The 18,574-nt window shown below is 46.8% G+C and overlaps 1 protein-coding gene across 1 annotated transcript in view; it reads right to left on the bottom strand.

The window, feature by feature from the left end:
- LOC103606094 (astrotactin-1-like) overlaps positions 1 to 18,574 on the bottom strand; it is an 81,567-nt gene that overhangs the window by 9,795 nt on the left and 53,198 nt on the right. Inside the window, exons 6-9 of the mRNA XM_008590688.1 lie at positions 16,708 to 16,841; positions 12,671 to 12,822; positions 11,473 to 11,608; positions 4,929 to 5,029 (exon numbers count right to left, since the gene is read on the bottom strand). Of these exons, the coding sequence (XP_008588910.1) occupies positions 4,929 to 5,029; positions 11,473 to 11,608; positions 12,671 to 12,822; positions 16,708 to 16,841 (523 nt within the window). The remainder of the gene's footprint in view (positions 1 to 4,928; positions 5,030 to 11,472; positions 11,609 to 12,670; positions 12,823 to 16,707; positions 16,842 to 18,574) is intronic.

Raw genomic sequence — 18,574 nt, 5'->3', positions numbered from 1 at the left:
ATGCCCCAGAGGTGAGCAGGCTCCCAGCCTTTTGTGGCCACTTGCAAATATTCACTTTTCTCTCTATATTTGAGGGGACTTAAAAAAATTCTTGGAAAGATTCATGTGATCTTTTAATTCCATTTTTTGCATGAAGTCCCCTCATATATATAAAAACCTCTCCACTTTCAAAACTCACCTGCCTTTTCTTATTTCTTCCTACTCATTTCCTGACCACTCTTCTATATCCATGGGAAGAATCTGGCTTCTGGTTCATCTTCTCCACTTCATTCCCTTTGTGGGTGACTTCACGCCCCAAGTGAAAGGCCTCTTTAAGTCTAGAGACCTCCAACCACCAAAAGCCAATCACCAACCCTGAGAACAGCTCCACCCTTGAAATATAAATCTTAATGTCACATACTGTGAACAAAACCTCCTTTCGCAGCTTCCGTATTTCCTCCTACTACTAAATCTGTTCTTCAGTGATGGAGACCTAAGCCCTGCAGCTCCTGCATTCACTCCAGACATCAGCCCTGTGTTAGTTTCCTTCTCTACCTGACCTAATCCCCACGGCCCATTGCAGGTACCCTCTACTAGCTTGCTCCCTCTTCTGCCTTTTCTCTGCCTATCTAGGCTGTGGGGTCTTCCAGGGAAAAACCACAAGTCATTGAACCAGGCGAGCTGGCTCGTGTCCCCTCAGCATTCTGTCCATGCCTCTGTGCGTGACTTTTCACAAGACACAGTAAGACTGACACGAATCTTCTTTCATTCAATCCAATCCACTGGCAAATCTTTTTGGTTCTACCATCAAGACAATTTAGAATTGAACCACCTCTCACCACCTCTGCTACTATCACACTAGTCTAAAACAGCATCATCTCTCCTCTGAATTGCCAGAGCCTGCTAAGTGGTCCCCCCACTTCCACCTTAGACCCCCTACTGGGAATCTGTTCTCTACACAGCAGTCAGAATCATCTATCAGACTTTAAGACACCTCATGTCATCCTTCTGCTCAAGGTGTCAGGGCTTCCCAACCCAATTCCATGCAGAGTCCAGTTCCCTAATCTGATGAGCTCCTCCCTGCTCCTCCCCCTCCCACCCGCACCTTCTCTTCTTCAAATATGCCAAGAATCTCTGTACTGCTGCTTCTCTATCTGGAAGGATCTTCCCCCAGATCTCCGGGTGGCTTCCTCCTTTACTTTTTCCCCAAACCACTCTAGTTAAAACTCTACTCTCTGCACTTTCTATCCCATATCCCTGCTTATTTATCTCTATAATAGATATTATCATCTGAAATATTTTTTATTTTACTATTTTTTGTTGTTGTCTGTCACCCCCTACTAAAATATAAGCTCCATGAGGCAAGGGGTCTTGCTCCTAATACCTAGGACAGGTGTTTTGTGAGGGCTTAACATTTTCTGGATAAATTAATAAAATTATGGAATATGATTATAAAATTCTTGAACATAGATTCTAAGTCTAATTATTTTTGTTTCTTTAATATGGAATACCAGAGCTCGTTAAATGGCTGTGGACGGAGCAAATAAAGAAATGGGTATTTACCTTTGGCAGCGGGGAGGGAGGTGGGGTGTTAAGGGAGTGGTGGGTGAGGACTGGCCTTGCCTTAGCGAAGCTTCAGGAAGAGCTCTCAAAAGGCCACCTCTTAACCTGGAGTCTGGCCAAGAGGGCTGATCTTCTTCCTGACATGCGCTTGAGCCTACTGGTGAAAGGCTGGTCCCAATAAAGCTCTGGTAGAAACTTACACAGGAGCTCTATGCCATGACGTAGTAAAATTCTTCATAGAAAGTGTCTAGTTTAGGAAAAATGTTCATAGAAGGGACAGAGTCTGGCTTTCATCTAGGAAATCAGGAGCTGAAGTCATGCTCTGGGTCACATAAAAGGCAATTCCCATTTGTTATTAGATTTAAACTCAGACCCAAGTGAATTAAATTTCTGGTCACCATCTGGTGGTTTTAGGGAGGAAAAGCATATGGTTTTGTGGTAGAACTGCTAGAACTGTGTTAATTTGCACGGATACCCTCAATTAGTCTAACTCATTAATCTGCAGATTTGTCCTGTGCAGGACTCCTTCCCAGATGAAGGATAACAGGACCTGGAAGTGTGATTCCATTCTCTCAGCACTAAATTGGCTCTTGTGCTCCCAGCTGGTCTGCTGGGATTTCAGAAGGTCTCCTCTGTCAGGAAGCTCAAGCCAGCAGAGAACATCTTGATACACTCTGTGAGTCTAGAGCTGACCCAAAGGGGCCCTACAGAGAAAACAGTGTAGTGGTCTGTCCCTGGCAAACCTCCCCACACTGGCCCCTCTTTATTCTAGAGCTGCTTTCTATCCATCCATCCCTGCAGGTAGCCACCTGCTAATCACTTTCCTGATGTCCCACCAGCCTGGTGCCCACTCAGCAAGCAAATCCAAGGTGGATCCTGCTACCTACAAGGACGCCAGCAAACTCTCCAACACAGGAGAAATCTACCGTCTCGTCACCTGCTTCTCTCTGGCTGAGGGTGAGAAATCAGCAGAAGATGAAATAAGGGGTCGCGGGTCCTCTCCAGACAGTCTCTCATCTGGGGGGTTTCCACCCCAGACTGCTTTCATCATCGAGGAACCGCAGATGCCTTCAGAAGTTGGACCCTATCCTCCAGCAGCTCTCACCCAGAAAAACACATCTGTCTCCCACATAAAGATCGCCATTCTACCATAATGCCCCAGGGGTCACTAAGACTCCTGAAAGGGAGAATTATTTTTATATCTAACTTGAACATTCTTTTTCAGTGTAAGACTTTTCTTCAGTATTCAGAGGCAAAGAAAAAGTTTTCAGTCTTTTACATAATAGCCCTCTAAATATCTAATGGTAACATCGTAGACGAATGGGGAATGGTGTCAAATAATGAGTCAGAGGGCTAGTTCTGTGAGATGCTTTGTGACCTTGGCCACCTCTTACTCTACTCTGAATCTCAATCTCCACATCTATAAAATGGGGCAATACTCTATTCATTCAGTAAATACTTACTGAGTTATGTTAGAGGGCAGGCTCTATGCTTGATTATTGTTAACAGTGATAGTTTACATTTACTGAATGTTTACTCCGTGACAGGCACTGTTTATTAGTTTTTGCTTTTCTAGTATTTTAAATAAACTCATTTAATTTTCACTTGAACCTTATTAGCTAGGGTACTATTATTTCCTCTCCCCTTCCCCCATTTTACAGATGAGTAAACCAAGGCATGGGATGGATTAACCTGCTCAAGGTCAAACAGTTAGACAGGGAGGAGAATTCAAACCTGGACTGTTGCCTAAGTTCTTCTGTAAACGGTCAAGTCAACCATGCTGCCTTCCAGGTGTTAGGGACCTAATAGCAGATAAAAAGAGACCAGGCACCTGCTCTCAAGGAGCTCACTGTCTGATGAGGTAGACAGACTTTGAACACATCATTACAAAAACAAACTGAGATGAATGTTGTAAAGGAAAGAAACATGGTACTACTGTGAGGACAATGGCTCCTGACCCTTTTTCCCTGAGGAATAGACACTTGATCTGAGATCTGCAGCTGAGAGGAGTTAATCAGTTGGAAAAGGTGAGGATGAAGAGCATTCTAGGTAACAGGACCAAGATGTGCAAAGGTCCCGTGGTAGAAGTGTAGATAGTGTTGGGGAAACTGAGGAAGGCAGTGAGGCTGGAGTGCAGAAATTGACCGAAGGAGTGGGTAAAAAGGTACAAGAGAAGTGGGCGGGGGCCACTCCATTTCAGTCCTGATAATCCTGTTAAATATTTTTGTCACAAGATGAATGGCAATTATTAACGAGTTTCAAGAAAGAGCCTGGATATGATCAGATGTCTGTGTTGAAAATAGCTGTGACTTTAACACGCCATGCAGATTAAGTGTGAAAATCTTTTCAGAAGTTGTACAGTGCTACAGTATCAGTGGTTTTAATTAAAGTAGGTCTAGATCACTCTTTCCCCTGTGATCATGCATCATCATGCTGTCAGCCCTTGGACATGCTGGGATTGTGTTCCTCCTGGTCAATGTGACACAAGTGGAGTCAGGAGCCACACATAAGGTGATTTGAGGGGTATCTGCAAATCATGTTGGCCACAATATTTCTCTTATTGAAACTTGCACAACCTAAACTTCCAGCATCAGTTGATGTTTCTGTTAATATGCAAATGCTATCAGTTCAGTCCTACTGAACAGATATTGGTGGTGGATCGGATCACTTTAATTAGTGCTGGAGCCCTGTAGAAGTGTTGACCAGGATGGAAAAATTCTAGCTGTGGAGGGGATGTGAAATCCTTAGAGCAGGAGGCAGTGTCAAGACCAGCCAAAGGGCATCATGAGGAAGAGGTGAGCTTTTTGGGCAGTGGATACTGACTGAGGACAAACTCTTCCTAATTAGCAAGGGCCAATCCAGGTGGTGGTGGGTGGGGGAATTCTTTACCAAAGTACTGGTAACTCCAAAATATGGAACTAATGATTTTGATGCTTCTTTGCTAGGGAGGGAGTGATATAGAAATTAATTCCAGATCTTCAGCCTTGCTATGCTTTAATTCAAGACAGCCTTTTAGATGTACCAGCACCTATAAAGAGAGGAAGTGACGCCATCAGCATCCTGAGGGCAGAGGTCACAGGTACTTCACCATGTTCCTAAGCACCTGGAATACGACCATGTATGCTAGAGGTCTGCATTGGTGTCTCCTACTGGCTCGCTGACTTATGGACTATGGAATAATGGAACACAACGAGGACTCTTCCAGAGGACAGAGGCTGGGAGTATTTCCTGAAAGGTGATGTTCCGACACTGGCCTTGAATTCTTCTCTTTTCCTGCTGAACTCCAGGTTGTTCCATTCGACTTCCTTGGTCCCTCTTTCCTCATGGCAAAGGGGAGACCCCTGGGGCATCCCTTTCCAGACTCTGCTAACCTCGGTGTCTCTTACCTTGGGCTTTGACATCATCCACCACGGGGCAGGGGGTCTTCACGATCACGTCACTTGGCCTGGAGCGCCGTCCTGTGTTGTCCACTCCCCACAGGGTGAACCTGGCAGGGGGGTGGGATGGCATTATTATCAGAGAGAACATGGCTGGGGCCTGGCTCTGCAGCCTGGGCTGACAGCCCAGCTTTGCCTGAATGGGTGGGTCATGGCCCTGGCTGCTCTTGTCATCCTGAGGCACATGTACAGCCACCACCCTGCTCAGAAAATGTGCAGCCTAGAGCCTCTCTCTGCTTCCTAGGGTGACTTGGGCATATTGTTAGATAGAAAGTATCATGGCACAGTGTATTTGTTCTCCAAGTGAGGTCCCTCGAACAGAAACTTCACTGTCCCCTGGGAACTTGTGAGCAGTGAAAATTCTTAGGCTCTACCTCAGACCTACTGAATCAGAAATGCCAGGGATTGGGACCAGAAACCTGTGCTTTACCACCCTTCCAGATGATTCTTGTGCCAGTGAAATTCTGACAGCCACTGAGCTGAGGGCAAGAGTATATCCCTTTGGAAACAGATGGTCAGAAGGTGGGTCTGAAGCCATGTGGTTTTAGTTAACTCCTGTGAGCTTTATTTTCCCTTATCTGTGGAACAGAGATGAAAACATGACTACTTGTAAGCCATTGTGAGGATGAAATGAGATAACGTACGAAAGACCTGGAACACTAGGTGATTTATGACACTGCATAAATCATATTAGTTCTGTTCTGTGCTGTGCCCAGTTGACACCTTTATGCAAAGGACTGAGGACAGTTTCGCTCTTTCAAGTCAGAAGCAAAACAGCTGGAGTGGAGGGTCTTGTTCTGCCTATGGCTGGACACTTCATTCCCACAGGTAGCTCATCTGTCCCACCGAAATGCTCCCCATTGAGGACACGAATCCAGAGAGGAAACATAGCAATCCCCCAACGCTGTGAAGACACAGTTCTGAGAGCCCTCCCAGGAAGAGGATGAAAATCTGTTTATTAAAGGCTGAACATAAACTTTCCCTTTTGGGCAACAGAGCTGGATGGAGAGGAAACAGAGAAGCTTCGGCTGCTGCTGCTCAGAGGGGAATTTGCACACACCCATGAACATGAGCTCTGGCGTCTGCACCCAGGGCCTCTGATAACCTAGTGGGCCGTCCACAGAAAACCAGCAATGCTGGCTTTCTCACCCCTTCTCTTACTGTGTCACTACAGGAGGCTGCATTTATCCGCAAACATGGATTTTCTTTCCTCTTGGCAGAGCTGCAGGGAGGAAGAGAGGTGAAAGGAAGGGAAATGCCCTAAGACGGAGTGGCCCAGGTAAATGTCAGCCTGGCCTGAAACATCTGAACTGGTGAAACAGAAAAGAAATCAATGTTGCCCTATTGTTCTGCCAAGAAACGTGTGTTTCTCTCAACAGAAAAAAGACAACTTCTGTCCACCATTCCCTCCCCACAAAGAAGCCCAGAGAATGGTCAGTGTGAGAACCTGTGCATCTTGAGATGTCATTTGTCCTCCCTCTACCTTCCCCCAGTCCTCACGCAGGCAGGTTCCATCCCACCAGGAACCCTGACCGGGTGGACTCAGGATGGGGTGACCTGCCTAGGTTCAGGACGTGGCAGCCAGGCCACAGCTGCTGGCTTCCCACAGGGCTCCATGGCCTCCTCCCTGTCAGACCAGGACCAAGGGCTCAGCCCTCACCTCTGCACATCTGCACAGCGGGGCTCAGTCCGTCCCCCCACCTCTGCCTCATGTCCTGCTCCTGCATTCTGACCAACAGTCTTGCTTAGTTCTAAACCCCACCCTGACTCTGATCTAAAACCCAGGGTCCAGCCCCTGTTCTCTCCCTGCATCTCTGTCCTCCCAGGTCTGCGTGGGCCCTTGTACCCAGCCCCACACAGCTTCTCGGGGCAGCCCTAGCCATGGCAGCTACAGAATTCTCCCTCATTTGGCCCCATAAACCTCATCAGCTTCTTGGTACAGTTTCTAGAATCCAACTGAGGCCACCAAACCCTGCACCAGTGATTCGATCAGCCCTGTATGGAACCAGCTCTGTTTCTGAATCCTGTCCCTCAACCCAGGATCAGGTGAGGTACCAGCTCTCTCCTCTGCTCACCTGCTATAGACCACCTTAAGCTCAGGCTCTCAGGGATGGGCGCAGAGGCACCACAGGGCAATTTCAGACTTGCTCCTTGTGGTCTGGAATTCTTGCATGGGGCAAAATTCTCCCTTATACCCTTGTCCCTTCAGAGAGTAGGAAGCAAGAAAGCCCAAAGATTTACAGCATCCTGCAAACCTCAATAGGACTGCCCTCTAGGGATCCGAGTGAACCTCCTTCTCTCACTGGACGTCCTGACACAGGGCCCCTGGTGTGTAGGACATCCATCTCCTGGCCAGAGGTGGGGTCACTTGATCTTTGTTGTAGACTCTCCCCTGATTGAAATTCTGACAGTCAGTTCTCAGCAGAGTCAGGAGAGGGGAGCCCCTTTTCTGCCTGTGCCAATGCTCTGGGGATGGCGAGGTCACTGGGCTGGGGCACGGGCCTGGCCCTGTGCCTGGTTCTCACAGTTGGCTCTCTCCCTCTCCCTTCAGCACCCGCCCTCCCTCATTGTGCATCTGAGTCCCCACCCTGGTTTCCACTGCCAAGACCCAACCTGTCTGGTGCCCCAGCCCCTGCGAGATTGGCCTGCTATGCCTTCTCCCGTCTGCCTTCCAGGGCCCTGAGCATGGCCTTGGACCTCCAGGTCAGGGCTGCAGTCTGGTTCCCACTGATGGGCTACGTGATGCTGCCTGCTGGTATGTTAAAGGGTCGCCTGCCCTAGGCTGTCTATGGCTGGGTTCCAGCTGCCTTTTGTAACCCACTGTTATTTATTCCTGGACCCTTAATTTCTAGCAGTTTCCCTGGACCATGATGGGCAATGTCCTAAGCCTCAGGTGCCACCTGGCTGTCAGATGGACCCTCTCTCTCAGTCAACACCCACCTCCATCCCCCAGAGCTTATCCCACTCCTCCAGGCAGCTCTGCTTTGAGGCCTGCCTTGCTCTAAGTTTCAGCTAAGCTCTGTTGGATCCTGAGCCGGGACAAAAATGTCTGTGCTGATATGAACTTTTGCATTATTCAGACTGGGAAATTAGTGTAAAATTTAGGTTCCTAAGCTCTTACCATCTTTAATAGCATATTTCCTCTTTAATATGAAGCAGATATAGGTATTAGGAAAGAAAATGCTTGTATAATCTTCTAAGCAAAGAAGAGCTTGACCCAAGAGCCCTTCCTCAGCAGTGTCGGCTCCCTTGGTCCTGGAGGGACACTGAAAGAGTGGCCAGCTCATTGTACTGTCAAGGCCCAGGGAGCATTTTACCCATTTTCATGTGGAAATGCCACGTGCAGTCATTTCTGGAAGGCCTTCTCTGCTTATTGTTAACAGTATAGTTCCCACCATGGAATATTCCTAGGACAGTAAGAAGGTTACTTGGAATTACTGGACAGAAGAGATAAGCCCTGCTGCCAATCCAGAGGGCTCATGAATAAGTACATTTAGTGCTTCGTCCAAAGCTCCTGGGCGCCTTGCACCGCCCAGCTAGGATTGCTCAGCTCGTTGTCAGAGACGTGGTGATGACCCTGGTGGGGGCCTGCGTGCGTGGGAACCACACAGCCCAGCTCTGGCTCTAGGGCTGGGTCTTAACGGCCTGACTTGGTGTGCACGGAGGATCCGTAGCCTCCTGTCAAGGGCTGGCTGCTCTGTCTGTGTCTTTCCACTGTCCCCCTCCAGGCAGGGTGCTTTCTGCTGACCCACCCCAGCCAGCTCCCTTTTTTCCTGAATTACCTGTGTGCTGTCCCATGCACAGAAAGACAGTGGCTGTCTTGTGAGCATGTGTTTTGATGAGGAGCAGTGGGCCAGAAGGCCAGTGAGTCTCCTCCCCACTCTGGCCTCAGTTTCCTCAACTGTAAAATGAAGATGTTGGACCAGACACTCTTGAGGATCCCTTTCAACTAGGGGCTTGTAACTGTTTTTCTGTCATGGGCCCTTCTCAAAATAATGTTTTAAAAATGCACTAAGTAAAACCCACAGGCTGACAAGGAAGCTAGAAAAGCTGAGGTGCAGGTCTCCCTGTGTGGACCCAGGCTGACAGCCAGCTCTGTGCGCTACTGTGAGGTGGTAAGGCCATGCTCCCACAGCCTCACAGGGAACCTGGCAGGCTGGGAGTAAGATGCAGTGTGTGAAGACCCCAGACAACTAGTGTATGAATCTCAGCTTTTCCACTATAAGTGGAAACAGTTTCACAGAGTTGCGTGGGATTCCCGGAGACACTCAGTGTAAAGCACTCACACATGCTCAGCTCTCCAGAGATGAAGGCTGCCTTCCTCGCATTTCATAGAGAAGGAAATTTAGTTGCACCAAGTTTAAGTGCCTTGCTTACAGTCACTTGATATTTAGAAATGAAACCTGGCTCGGGCCCATGCACTCTCAACTCTCAATCCAGGGCTCTCTCCCTATTTCCAGGAACAGCAGCAGCACAGGCTTCACTTGATCCTTCTAACCCTTCCGGAGTGGAATGTCCTTCCCAGACCCTCCCATGTCGCCTCTTCGTGTGATCTGCAGCGCCACCTAGTGGAGCCTGGTTGTTTCTTCCTTAGCCCTGTGCATTGTCTCCAACTTCTTCAATAATCAACGTTGACCGAAAAAGTTTGTGTTTTACAAGACATAGGAGGGTGATGCTGGCCAATCACCGAGGACAGCAGGAGTGGGAGAATGTATTGACCCCAGGTCTTTGATCAGGAAACGTAGCCAAATCAGGCCAACCTGAGGCGGGTCCCAGGGTGGGTAATGGCTGGCCCCCCTCACGCAACCATGCCAGTCTCTTCCAATAAGAACTTTGAAATTCTTAATTAACAGTTGTGATGTAGTGACATGAATTACTGAGCCCTTATTATAAATGATAATTCAAGTTGCAATGAGTTTGAGATGTTTTATAGTAGGTTAGATGATCTGCACCCTCAAATCTTTGTTTCTTTTGTCTGCTTCTCTTCCACAAAGGGCCACAACTTCCCAATAGCAGGAGAGCTGATGAGGATCATGGCATTGTGGCATCACTCAAAAAGTAGACTAACATTGCTTGGTCTTAGTACTATAATCTATGTCTATATATACTTTCCAAATCATCTAGAGTGTTACGTGTGTCTTACTTTCATCATGCATGGCCCATGCTTACATTTCTTGCTCCTATACTGACACTATTCAGCCTGAGCATCTAAATTCATCTTGCAATCAATGCCACTCAAATTTCTAGTGCTTTTCGTCTTTGAACTCTTTAACTGTGGAAATGGAAATGATTTACTCTGGAAACCTTGACTTTATTCTTGTGACCTCATCTGTAAACTGTTAAATGTTTTTCATACCAATGGGGTCAAAAGGTCCCAGAACTCCATCACTCTGAATTCTGCCTTAGCCCCCAGATTTTTCCATCATGACTTAGATTCTATCACTTTCTCTCCTCTTTTGGCATCTTTGATGTTTCTGCTTCACAAATATTTTACAGTTGTTCCCAGAGCACAGAGAGAAATGGGAAAGAGTTCACAGAAAGAATGGGATTATTCCAAGTGCCATGATATAGTTCATTGTGTTTTCTTTGAAGAAAAATGCTGACCATTTCTAACCTCTATAAATTATTTCAGCGCCACCAGAGCTAGCTTTCTAAAGCAGAGTTCTTGGTATTCTACTCCCTTTGTTAAAAAAAAAAAAAAAAAAAAAAAAAAAAATCTCCTCTGACCTGTAGCATGCACCGTTTTCCCAGTCCCACTTTCTTCTATTCCCTTGGACTTGTGCTCACTGCCCGCTTCAGCCCTCCTGGACTACTTGCTACTTTCCTTCTGCTCCCTCACCTTCGACCCTGCTGTTCCCTGAGCCTGGTGTGCCTCTTCCAGTATCACTCTACCTACTGAAATTCTACACAGCCCAGGTTAGATGACACCCACTCTACGTAGAATTAATCTCTTCTTTCTTTTTTTTTTTTTTCGTTTTTTTGTCTTTTTTCATGACTGGTAACAGGATCACAACCCTCGGTGTCACGCCCGTACCGCGACCGGTAACGGGATCGCAACCCTCGGTGTCGCGCCCGCACTGCGCAGACCGGTCTCTATATGGGATCGGAACCCTCGGCGGGAGCGCCGCCGCACTCCCAAGTGCCACACTCTACCGAGTGCGCCACCGGGCTGGCCCTAATCTCTTCTTTCTTTTCCACAACCCGTTCCTTGCTCTGTCTCACATCTGTTTCACTCTGCCTTACGTTAGAGTTAGTCATTTATATATTTCTTTTCTATGTTGTAAACTCCTTAAGAGATGGGAGAACATTATCTTTCTAGATTCTCTCCACTCTGCCTGAGCACTCAAGCAGGCTCTCTCTAGTGCAGATTGGGATAAGACTTCAGAGACTCAAAGTCTGCCAAGTCTCTAAAGGAACTCAAGGAGCAAAACGGAACCAGTGAAAAGCCTTGGGCAGGCTGGTGTGTGATACTAGGCAGGTGTGTGACACTCACATGTAAATGGTGTCAGGTTCCAGGCACCGTATGATGAGGGAGATGGTGGTGAGCTGCCTGTCTGGCACCTGAGCTGGCATGGCACAAGGAGACTTTGCTCCAGAGATGATGTCGTCCACAAAGCTCAGCACCGTTTCTGGGCAGAGGGGAAGGAAGGGAAAAGGCATTAGAAACAGCCATGGCCGAACATGGAGGACGTGGAATCCACTCAAAGAGAACATAGCATTAAAATTACTGGGTCTTCTTAAATTCCTAGTAGAAGAAGGAGACCTAGAAGGAAGGAATAGTCTTTCCTGACTATTTCATATTTAACCAATCAATATAGAGCCATTTTGTCCAGAGAGAGTTGAGAAACGACTAAGGCAAGATGTGACCTCTTTTGTGAAATGTTCTTGGCATGGACAGAGAACGGCTGTTCTGGTCACTGGTCACTGCCCTGCCTTAGTGATACCTGTGTACATCACAGCAAGGGGCTCAGAAGGAGTAGACAGCTACCTGTGCCTGAAGACAGCTGCCTATGTTGCCAAGCCTCGTGATAAGCCCACCAGAAGCTATTTACCCTGAATTAGATTATGGTCGTCACCACCTTGTTGATGACCACATGTCATGCGTTAAGTTTTAGGGATTGTTTATGTTGACCTTTCCCTATGTGTAGACAATGAAGTACTAAGGCTTGGGACATTTTTCAGGTGGGTTTCTACCTCTTTAAGTCTTCCCTGTTCTGGCTAGACCTGACAAAAGCCAAGTTTGCTTTAGTACAAGCTCATCAGTTTGCATGCACATGCTTTTGCCTGGAGGGGGGTTATTAGCAAAGGAATCTTTTTTTTTTTTTTTTTCTGTAATCATGGCAGTGGTTAGCAGAGAATTGTTTCCTAATTGTGGACTAGGATAACTAGTGTACTGTATTGTTGTTTCTTTGTAAGTGTGCCTAGAGGCAATGAAATGGACACCTCTTTTATAAACAAAAAGAAAAGCAAAATCAAAACAAGACTTTGTCAGATGCTCACCATGCAAAAACTCTTAAATGGAGAAGATGGCTGCTGCTCGGAAGAGACAGTAGCTGCTTTGCCCCCTGCTCCTCCTTCACTGCCCTGGGATACTGGGGACCTGGAGCAGAGTCACGAGGCAGGGCATTTTTCTTTTGTTTTATTTTTACCACCTTGGATCAAGACTTGCCCATGAAGTGGGGGATGCTCACCTGTTTCCACTTTGGAGTGGTCCATCCTGTCAGTGACTTTTTCTTGACGGATGAGGTAATCTACAATCTGCACCCCGATTGGTGGCTCTGAGTGCTCCCACTCCAGGACCACGAGGGTGCTGCTGGGCTCGTGAACTGTGGAGAGTCTCAGCCTGAGTATAGACAGGAAGAAACATGAAATGGGGACCCAGCTGAGACCTGCACTGGTCACTGGCCACCTTCCTAATGGTTACATTGTAAACTCTTCTTTCTTAACCAACTACTAAAATGATCTCTTTGAGGGATGGTCTCTTTCACTAGGGAGCAAGGTTTCTGAGGACCCCTGAGGTTTATGTTTTATGCATCTAAGTGCCTATTACAGATTAGGAATTCAACCAATATTTGTAAATAAATAAATAAGTAGATGAGTCAAAGATGAATGAATGTCTGCATGTTGCAAGGTTCAGGGGATAGGGCTTTTGGGGTAGTACTACTGTATATAGCTTAAAAATATTACAATTTCTGGATTTGCTCTTGAAAAATATTAAGAGAATGTATGTGTGATGCCCATCTTAAAACCCATTGAAGGTGGTGTCCAGGAGAAGCCTGCATTAATAAAACCACAATTAGCTAAGTTTCCATAACATTGTCAGAACCTGCCCTGCTGGTGGGGGCAACTGTGGCTTTCCTTCTTGCTATGGGTTACTAATGTATCTGTTCCCCAGGCCATCGGCTGGCTGGGCCTTGGGACAGGCTCAGTTTGGAAGTAACACTCACAGATGTCATTACTGGGAAAGAGAAAGTTGGCCACACGTCAAGTTCTTCTTGGGGTGATGTCCTATGCCTGCTTGCTCAGGTTCTGATTTCAGTTTCTGCCTTTGCTCCTGGATGTCTTTAAATATCCTAGTTCCCCAATTCAGTCTTTCCTTGCTTTTCCAAATTCATAGTCTCCTCATTCTTTACAAGTTGTCCATTGTGACCGCTGTCATGCCTTGCCAACTCATACCTCTTTGTACCTTGTAGAGATTCAATAATCATTATTGACATTCACTGGTATGGATCTCCTGATTGTCCAAGTGGTTTCAATTCGCTGCCTTGTTCTGACTTCATGTATGTGTCTCAGGTTTCCCTCCTGCTTCCAATTCCTTGTTTCTTCCTAGACCACTGGATTCTGGGAATTTTCCCAATTCTTGCTCATTCCAGCCTCCCTCCTTTACAAAGATCCCTGCCATTCACCCTGTTCTTAGTTCCCATATCTCACGGCAATCCAAAATCCTGGCCCTCCTTACCCTCCATTCAGCTCACAGGTGCCTGTCATTGGTCTCAAGGATCACTGGGCAAGATACTGTGGATGGATCACACCAAACCATTTGCAATGTTCAATTTCAATTCAGCAAATGTTTATGAAGCACCCGTTACTTGTGAGTATGTGCTTGGTGCCGGGAAAGCAGCAGAGCACAAGCCCACTCCAGCCCCTTTTTTTATGGAGCTTAGTGGGTAATAAAAATATACATGTGATTATAATAACGTGTGATAAGAACTTCAACAAGAAATCACGGGAGGCTGTGGGAGCAATAATAAGGAATTCATTTAGTGGGAAAATAATACAAAACACATGTTCTTCTGCTAGTGGCTTCCTATGAAGTGAATAGTTTACATATGACATTAAAGATGGAATAGACTCAAGACATTGTGGATATTGACAAATTCATTAATTAGAGTCATATGCAGAGTGCTATTTTGAAGAAAAAGCATTAGGAAGCTTAAGTGAGTAACTAAGCCTTTCTGAGAACTCAAATTCTGTGAAAATATGGATTAAAAGAGGCCTCTTCTGGGAAGTAGAAGTGTGTGAGATTTACATGAACTTGTGTAAAATTAGAGTGCATTTCTGTTCCCATCTACCAATTAAAATGCAAGAAACTAAGGTCTGCTACTGAAAGAAGTGATCAGAGTTGACAAGAAAAGTGAAGTCCTTAATGGATGTTTCCTGTTTATAAAATTTAGTCCAACTTGATCTCTAGCTATGACGTTTAGTACACGCAGATGTAAGAGACAAATTCAACCCTACGACATAATGGCTGGATCTTGTGTCCATCTGATAACTGTTTGGTGGCTTCAGTGCTATGTTTCAAAGGTAGCTTTCTTATCCGGTGAATCCGTCTACCAGCACCAAATTCTTCCAGTGGCTCCCTTTCTACTAAATGAAAGGACTTTTTTTTTTTTTTTTTTTTTTTTTTTTTTTTTCTTTTTCCGTGTCCGGCAACGGATCACAACCCTCAGTGTCGCGCCCGTACCAGACCGGGACCGGCAACGGGATCGCAACCCTCGGTGTTGCTCCCGCACCTCGCTCAGCCAGTGAGCGGGAACCGGTCTGTATGTGGGATCCGAACCCTCGGCGGGAGCGCCACCGTGCTCCCAAGTGGTGCACTGTAGCAGTGCGCCACCGGGCCAGCCCTGAAAGGACTTTTTAAATAATGAGCTTGATCCTCTTTTAACTTGAGAGGTTCAAGTCATGACTGTAAAGAGCAAGAAGCCAATGGCTGGCGTTTCTAAAACCACCTACACAGAGGAGGAAGACTGTAGGAAAGAGAAGACGTTGGCTTGTAATGATACTCACTCTTGTGTTCTCTTTCTCAGTTTCTCCTTGCCCAGTCCTGGCCCTCTGATGTCCACCCGTACCTCCATGGAGCCGGCCAGAGGGCAGCCTCTCTGTCACTGCTTTCCTCCCGCAGTCCCTTGCTCCTGCTTGCTCAGCCTTCTAGTTACCGCAGGTTCTGATCCTCACTTTGGGCTTTCTTTGCCTTACCAACCCATGGGGTCATGCCCTTCCAGCCTGTCCTACCAGCACTCTTTATCAGACATGCTCTTTCTGTAGATTCACTCCCATGCCATAATTATAGGCGAAGATGGTTCCAGCCTGGGGCACCAGCCCCTCAGCCTGGCAGCTCTGTTTAGCCTTCCCCTGACGGGAAAGAAATTGGACATGTTCATTCTCAGGCACCTTCGTGGCACTTCTTGACCTCTCAAATGCACAGCCCCTAATGTTCGTCCCCAGTCTTCTGCTCTTTCCACGTGATACTTGTTCCAGAGCATCCTTGCTCATAGCTGCGGTTCCATCTCTCATTTCTTTGGGGTTGACTGAAATCTTCTTATCTCTCGTGCTTACATTTTTGCAGAGCTCCAGACCGTCTTCCTATCTGCCCACCGAACATCTCTACAGAACTATCCCATCTTAGCCTCTGATCTGGCAACTGCCATTGGAGCGAAGCCACTCCAAGGCTAGCCCAAAAAGAACTGGGCTCCCCTCAAACCTGCATATCTTTTAATGCTTCTTTTCTCAGTTGTGGCCTATGCATCTTCTCAGCCACATGAGTCATGAGCCTTAAGTCCATTTTTAACTTTCCTTCCTCCTCACCCTATAGTCAGCCACCAAGCCCTGTTGGTTTTACCCAAAATCATCTCTCAGTTTTATCCTCGCTGTACTAAAGTGGCTAAGAACATGTCCTGTTAGCCATGGCTCTGCTTCCTGCTCTGTTACTCTGGAAAAATGATACAATCCATTGAATCAACTTCCTTATCTATCAAATGGGGAGAGGGGCTGATAACAGCATCGAACTGGCCCACGCAGTGCCTGGCACCAGTAAGTGCTGGGTGAGTGGCTGCGTTGTTGGTCTAGTTAAGCTCTCACTGCAGATCTCTAACTTTCTCTGCTGCAGCAGCACTTTTACCCCTATTACCTTCAATCCACACTGTCCTACGTCCTCCACCCTCAAGGAGAAGTTCAAGTGCCACCTCCTCTGTGAAGCCAAACTCAGACTTGATCTCTTCAGACTTTCTTTAAATGTCTCTTATAACACTTTTCACACCATTTCTTCTGCTATAACAAATTATGTGTCTGCTTCTGCTAGTAGTACCTCCATGAAGGCAGGTACTGTGTCATGTTCTTCTTTCTGTTCCCCGGGCCCCAGCTTATTGCTTTGCAAATAGCAGACACTCAGTATTTGTTTACAGAGTGATGCTGAGGCATACATGCGAGAAGCTGAGAAAGGGAACCGTACACGGGCTGTGGGAGAGGCGCACAGGTGGGGAGTCCATCAGCTCCGAAGGCGGTGGAGTCACATCGACACCAGTCCTCAATGACATCTCCAGTCCCTGAGCACCAGAGAGAGCTCATGGTGGCCTCCTGCAAGAGCTGCACGAGATGGCAGAAAAAAGAGTCAGTGTTGGGAAGCCAGGGCTGGGTCATCAGAATCAAGAGACACAGGGTCAAGGCTCTGCATGGGCCTAAATTGCTTCCAGCCTGCAGGTTGATTCACCACTTCACCAGTTTGTGGTTGAAAATTCTTACCCCAGGATATTGTTTCTGGGAAGCCTGAGTCCTGTAGGACCTCTGGGGTGTCCCTCTCCCTTTGGCATAACATTTCATCCCTGAAGATATGGTTAATGATTATCACCCTGGAAGCAAATCATATCCCCCCTCCATCTCTTTTGTATTCCACTCCATCATTCCACACCTCCGGCTCTAAGAATGATGACCTGGGTGGTCTGTCTTTCCCACTCTTCCTCTGCCCAGAGGCACTTGGTCCTTTCTCACGTGCCTGTCTGTGCATCCTTCGCTGCCTCTCCACCCTGCCCCAGTATTTCTTTGCATTCCTTCGGCATGCCCTGTACCCCACTTACACTATTTATGCAGTGCTGCCTTGAGTGGTGATTAGGCATTTGACATGTGTTTCTTAGCAGATCACGTGCAGGAGCAGCAACATGGCACACAGGCTAGAGCTTTGCTCCGGAGCAGTCTTTCCTGAGTGACAACCCCAGCTTTGCCAATCACTGCCACGTGACCTTGGGCATGTTACATAAACTCAGTTTCCTCAACGATAAAATGGGATAAAAATAACACTTTTCAAATAGGGTTGTTGTGAATATGAAATAAAATAATATATGCCAAATGAAATATTATATGCATAGTACCTGGTACACATTAGTCTCCAATAAATGGCAGCAATTATTTTTGTCTTTGAATGACAGGGCTGAGTCTTGTGTAGAACTTTGTACCCACCACAGAGCCTAGCATGATTCTTTACATGCAGTGGTTTCATAGAGACATTTACTATTAAATGAAAGGACAAAAGGATAAAATTAGACCACTGAGGTAACATAACTCGCGATAGGGGCAATTCCCTGGTGAGAAAATGAATCCTGATGGGGTACTGACCCGTCAGTGGGGCCCTGCTGCCTCCAGCTAAGGGGAAGGGCACGGGGAGACTGGCCGCAGGTCACAGGGCTATTCCAAGCCAGCAGGGGTTGTAGCTTTCTCCCTGGGTTAACTCAACACCTACAGCTTCGACTTTTCCTTATGATTCTTTTCTCTCTTTTCCACACTCACCTAATCCTACATCAGTAAATTAGAGAAATGCAATCTAGCTATCCTGCAAAATTGCAGATAAATAAATAAATAAATGGAATGAAAAAGAAGGGCATTAGGCCAAGAGGCCATTTAGGTCAGAATAGCTGAAATAAAGGTCTGTACTGACCCCTCCACCCACCTCCAGATGGGGGGCCTCTAAGGAGTGGGAACAAATTCTTGATTATAACTGTAACTTATGTAGAGTTTTATAATTTGTAAGGCCCTTTAGATACTAACAGTAGATGAAGAGCTGTCGTGATTTACAGTGTAGGAAACTGAGAATTCAAGAGGCTAGCTGATGTGCTCAGGGTCACGGGTTAGGGACTGGGGCAGTGCCAGAACCTGAGTTCAACATGACCCACTGCACATCCCAGGCTCTTTGCATCCAACGCTCTTAATTAAGATTGTACCCACCAGCTCCCAGCATGATGCCTGGTGCGTAGTAGGTCCTCACTTTATGCTTTGCCTGACTGAACCAAATGCAAATCGAAAGGGAAGGGAAGGGAAGGGAAAGGGAG

This window comes from Galeopterus variegatus, unplaced genomic scaffold, assembly GCF_000696425.1.
Source record: "Galeopterus variegatus unplaced genomic scaffold, G_variegatus-3.0.2 Scaffold6284, whole genome shotgun sequence".
Lineage (NCBI taxonomy): Eukaryota > Metazoa > Chordata > Mammalia > Dermoptera > Cynocephalidae > Galeopterus > Galeopterus variegatus.
Note: the sequence above shows the minus strand (reverse complement) of the source record. Positions and strands in the feature narration are given on the sequence as shown.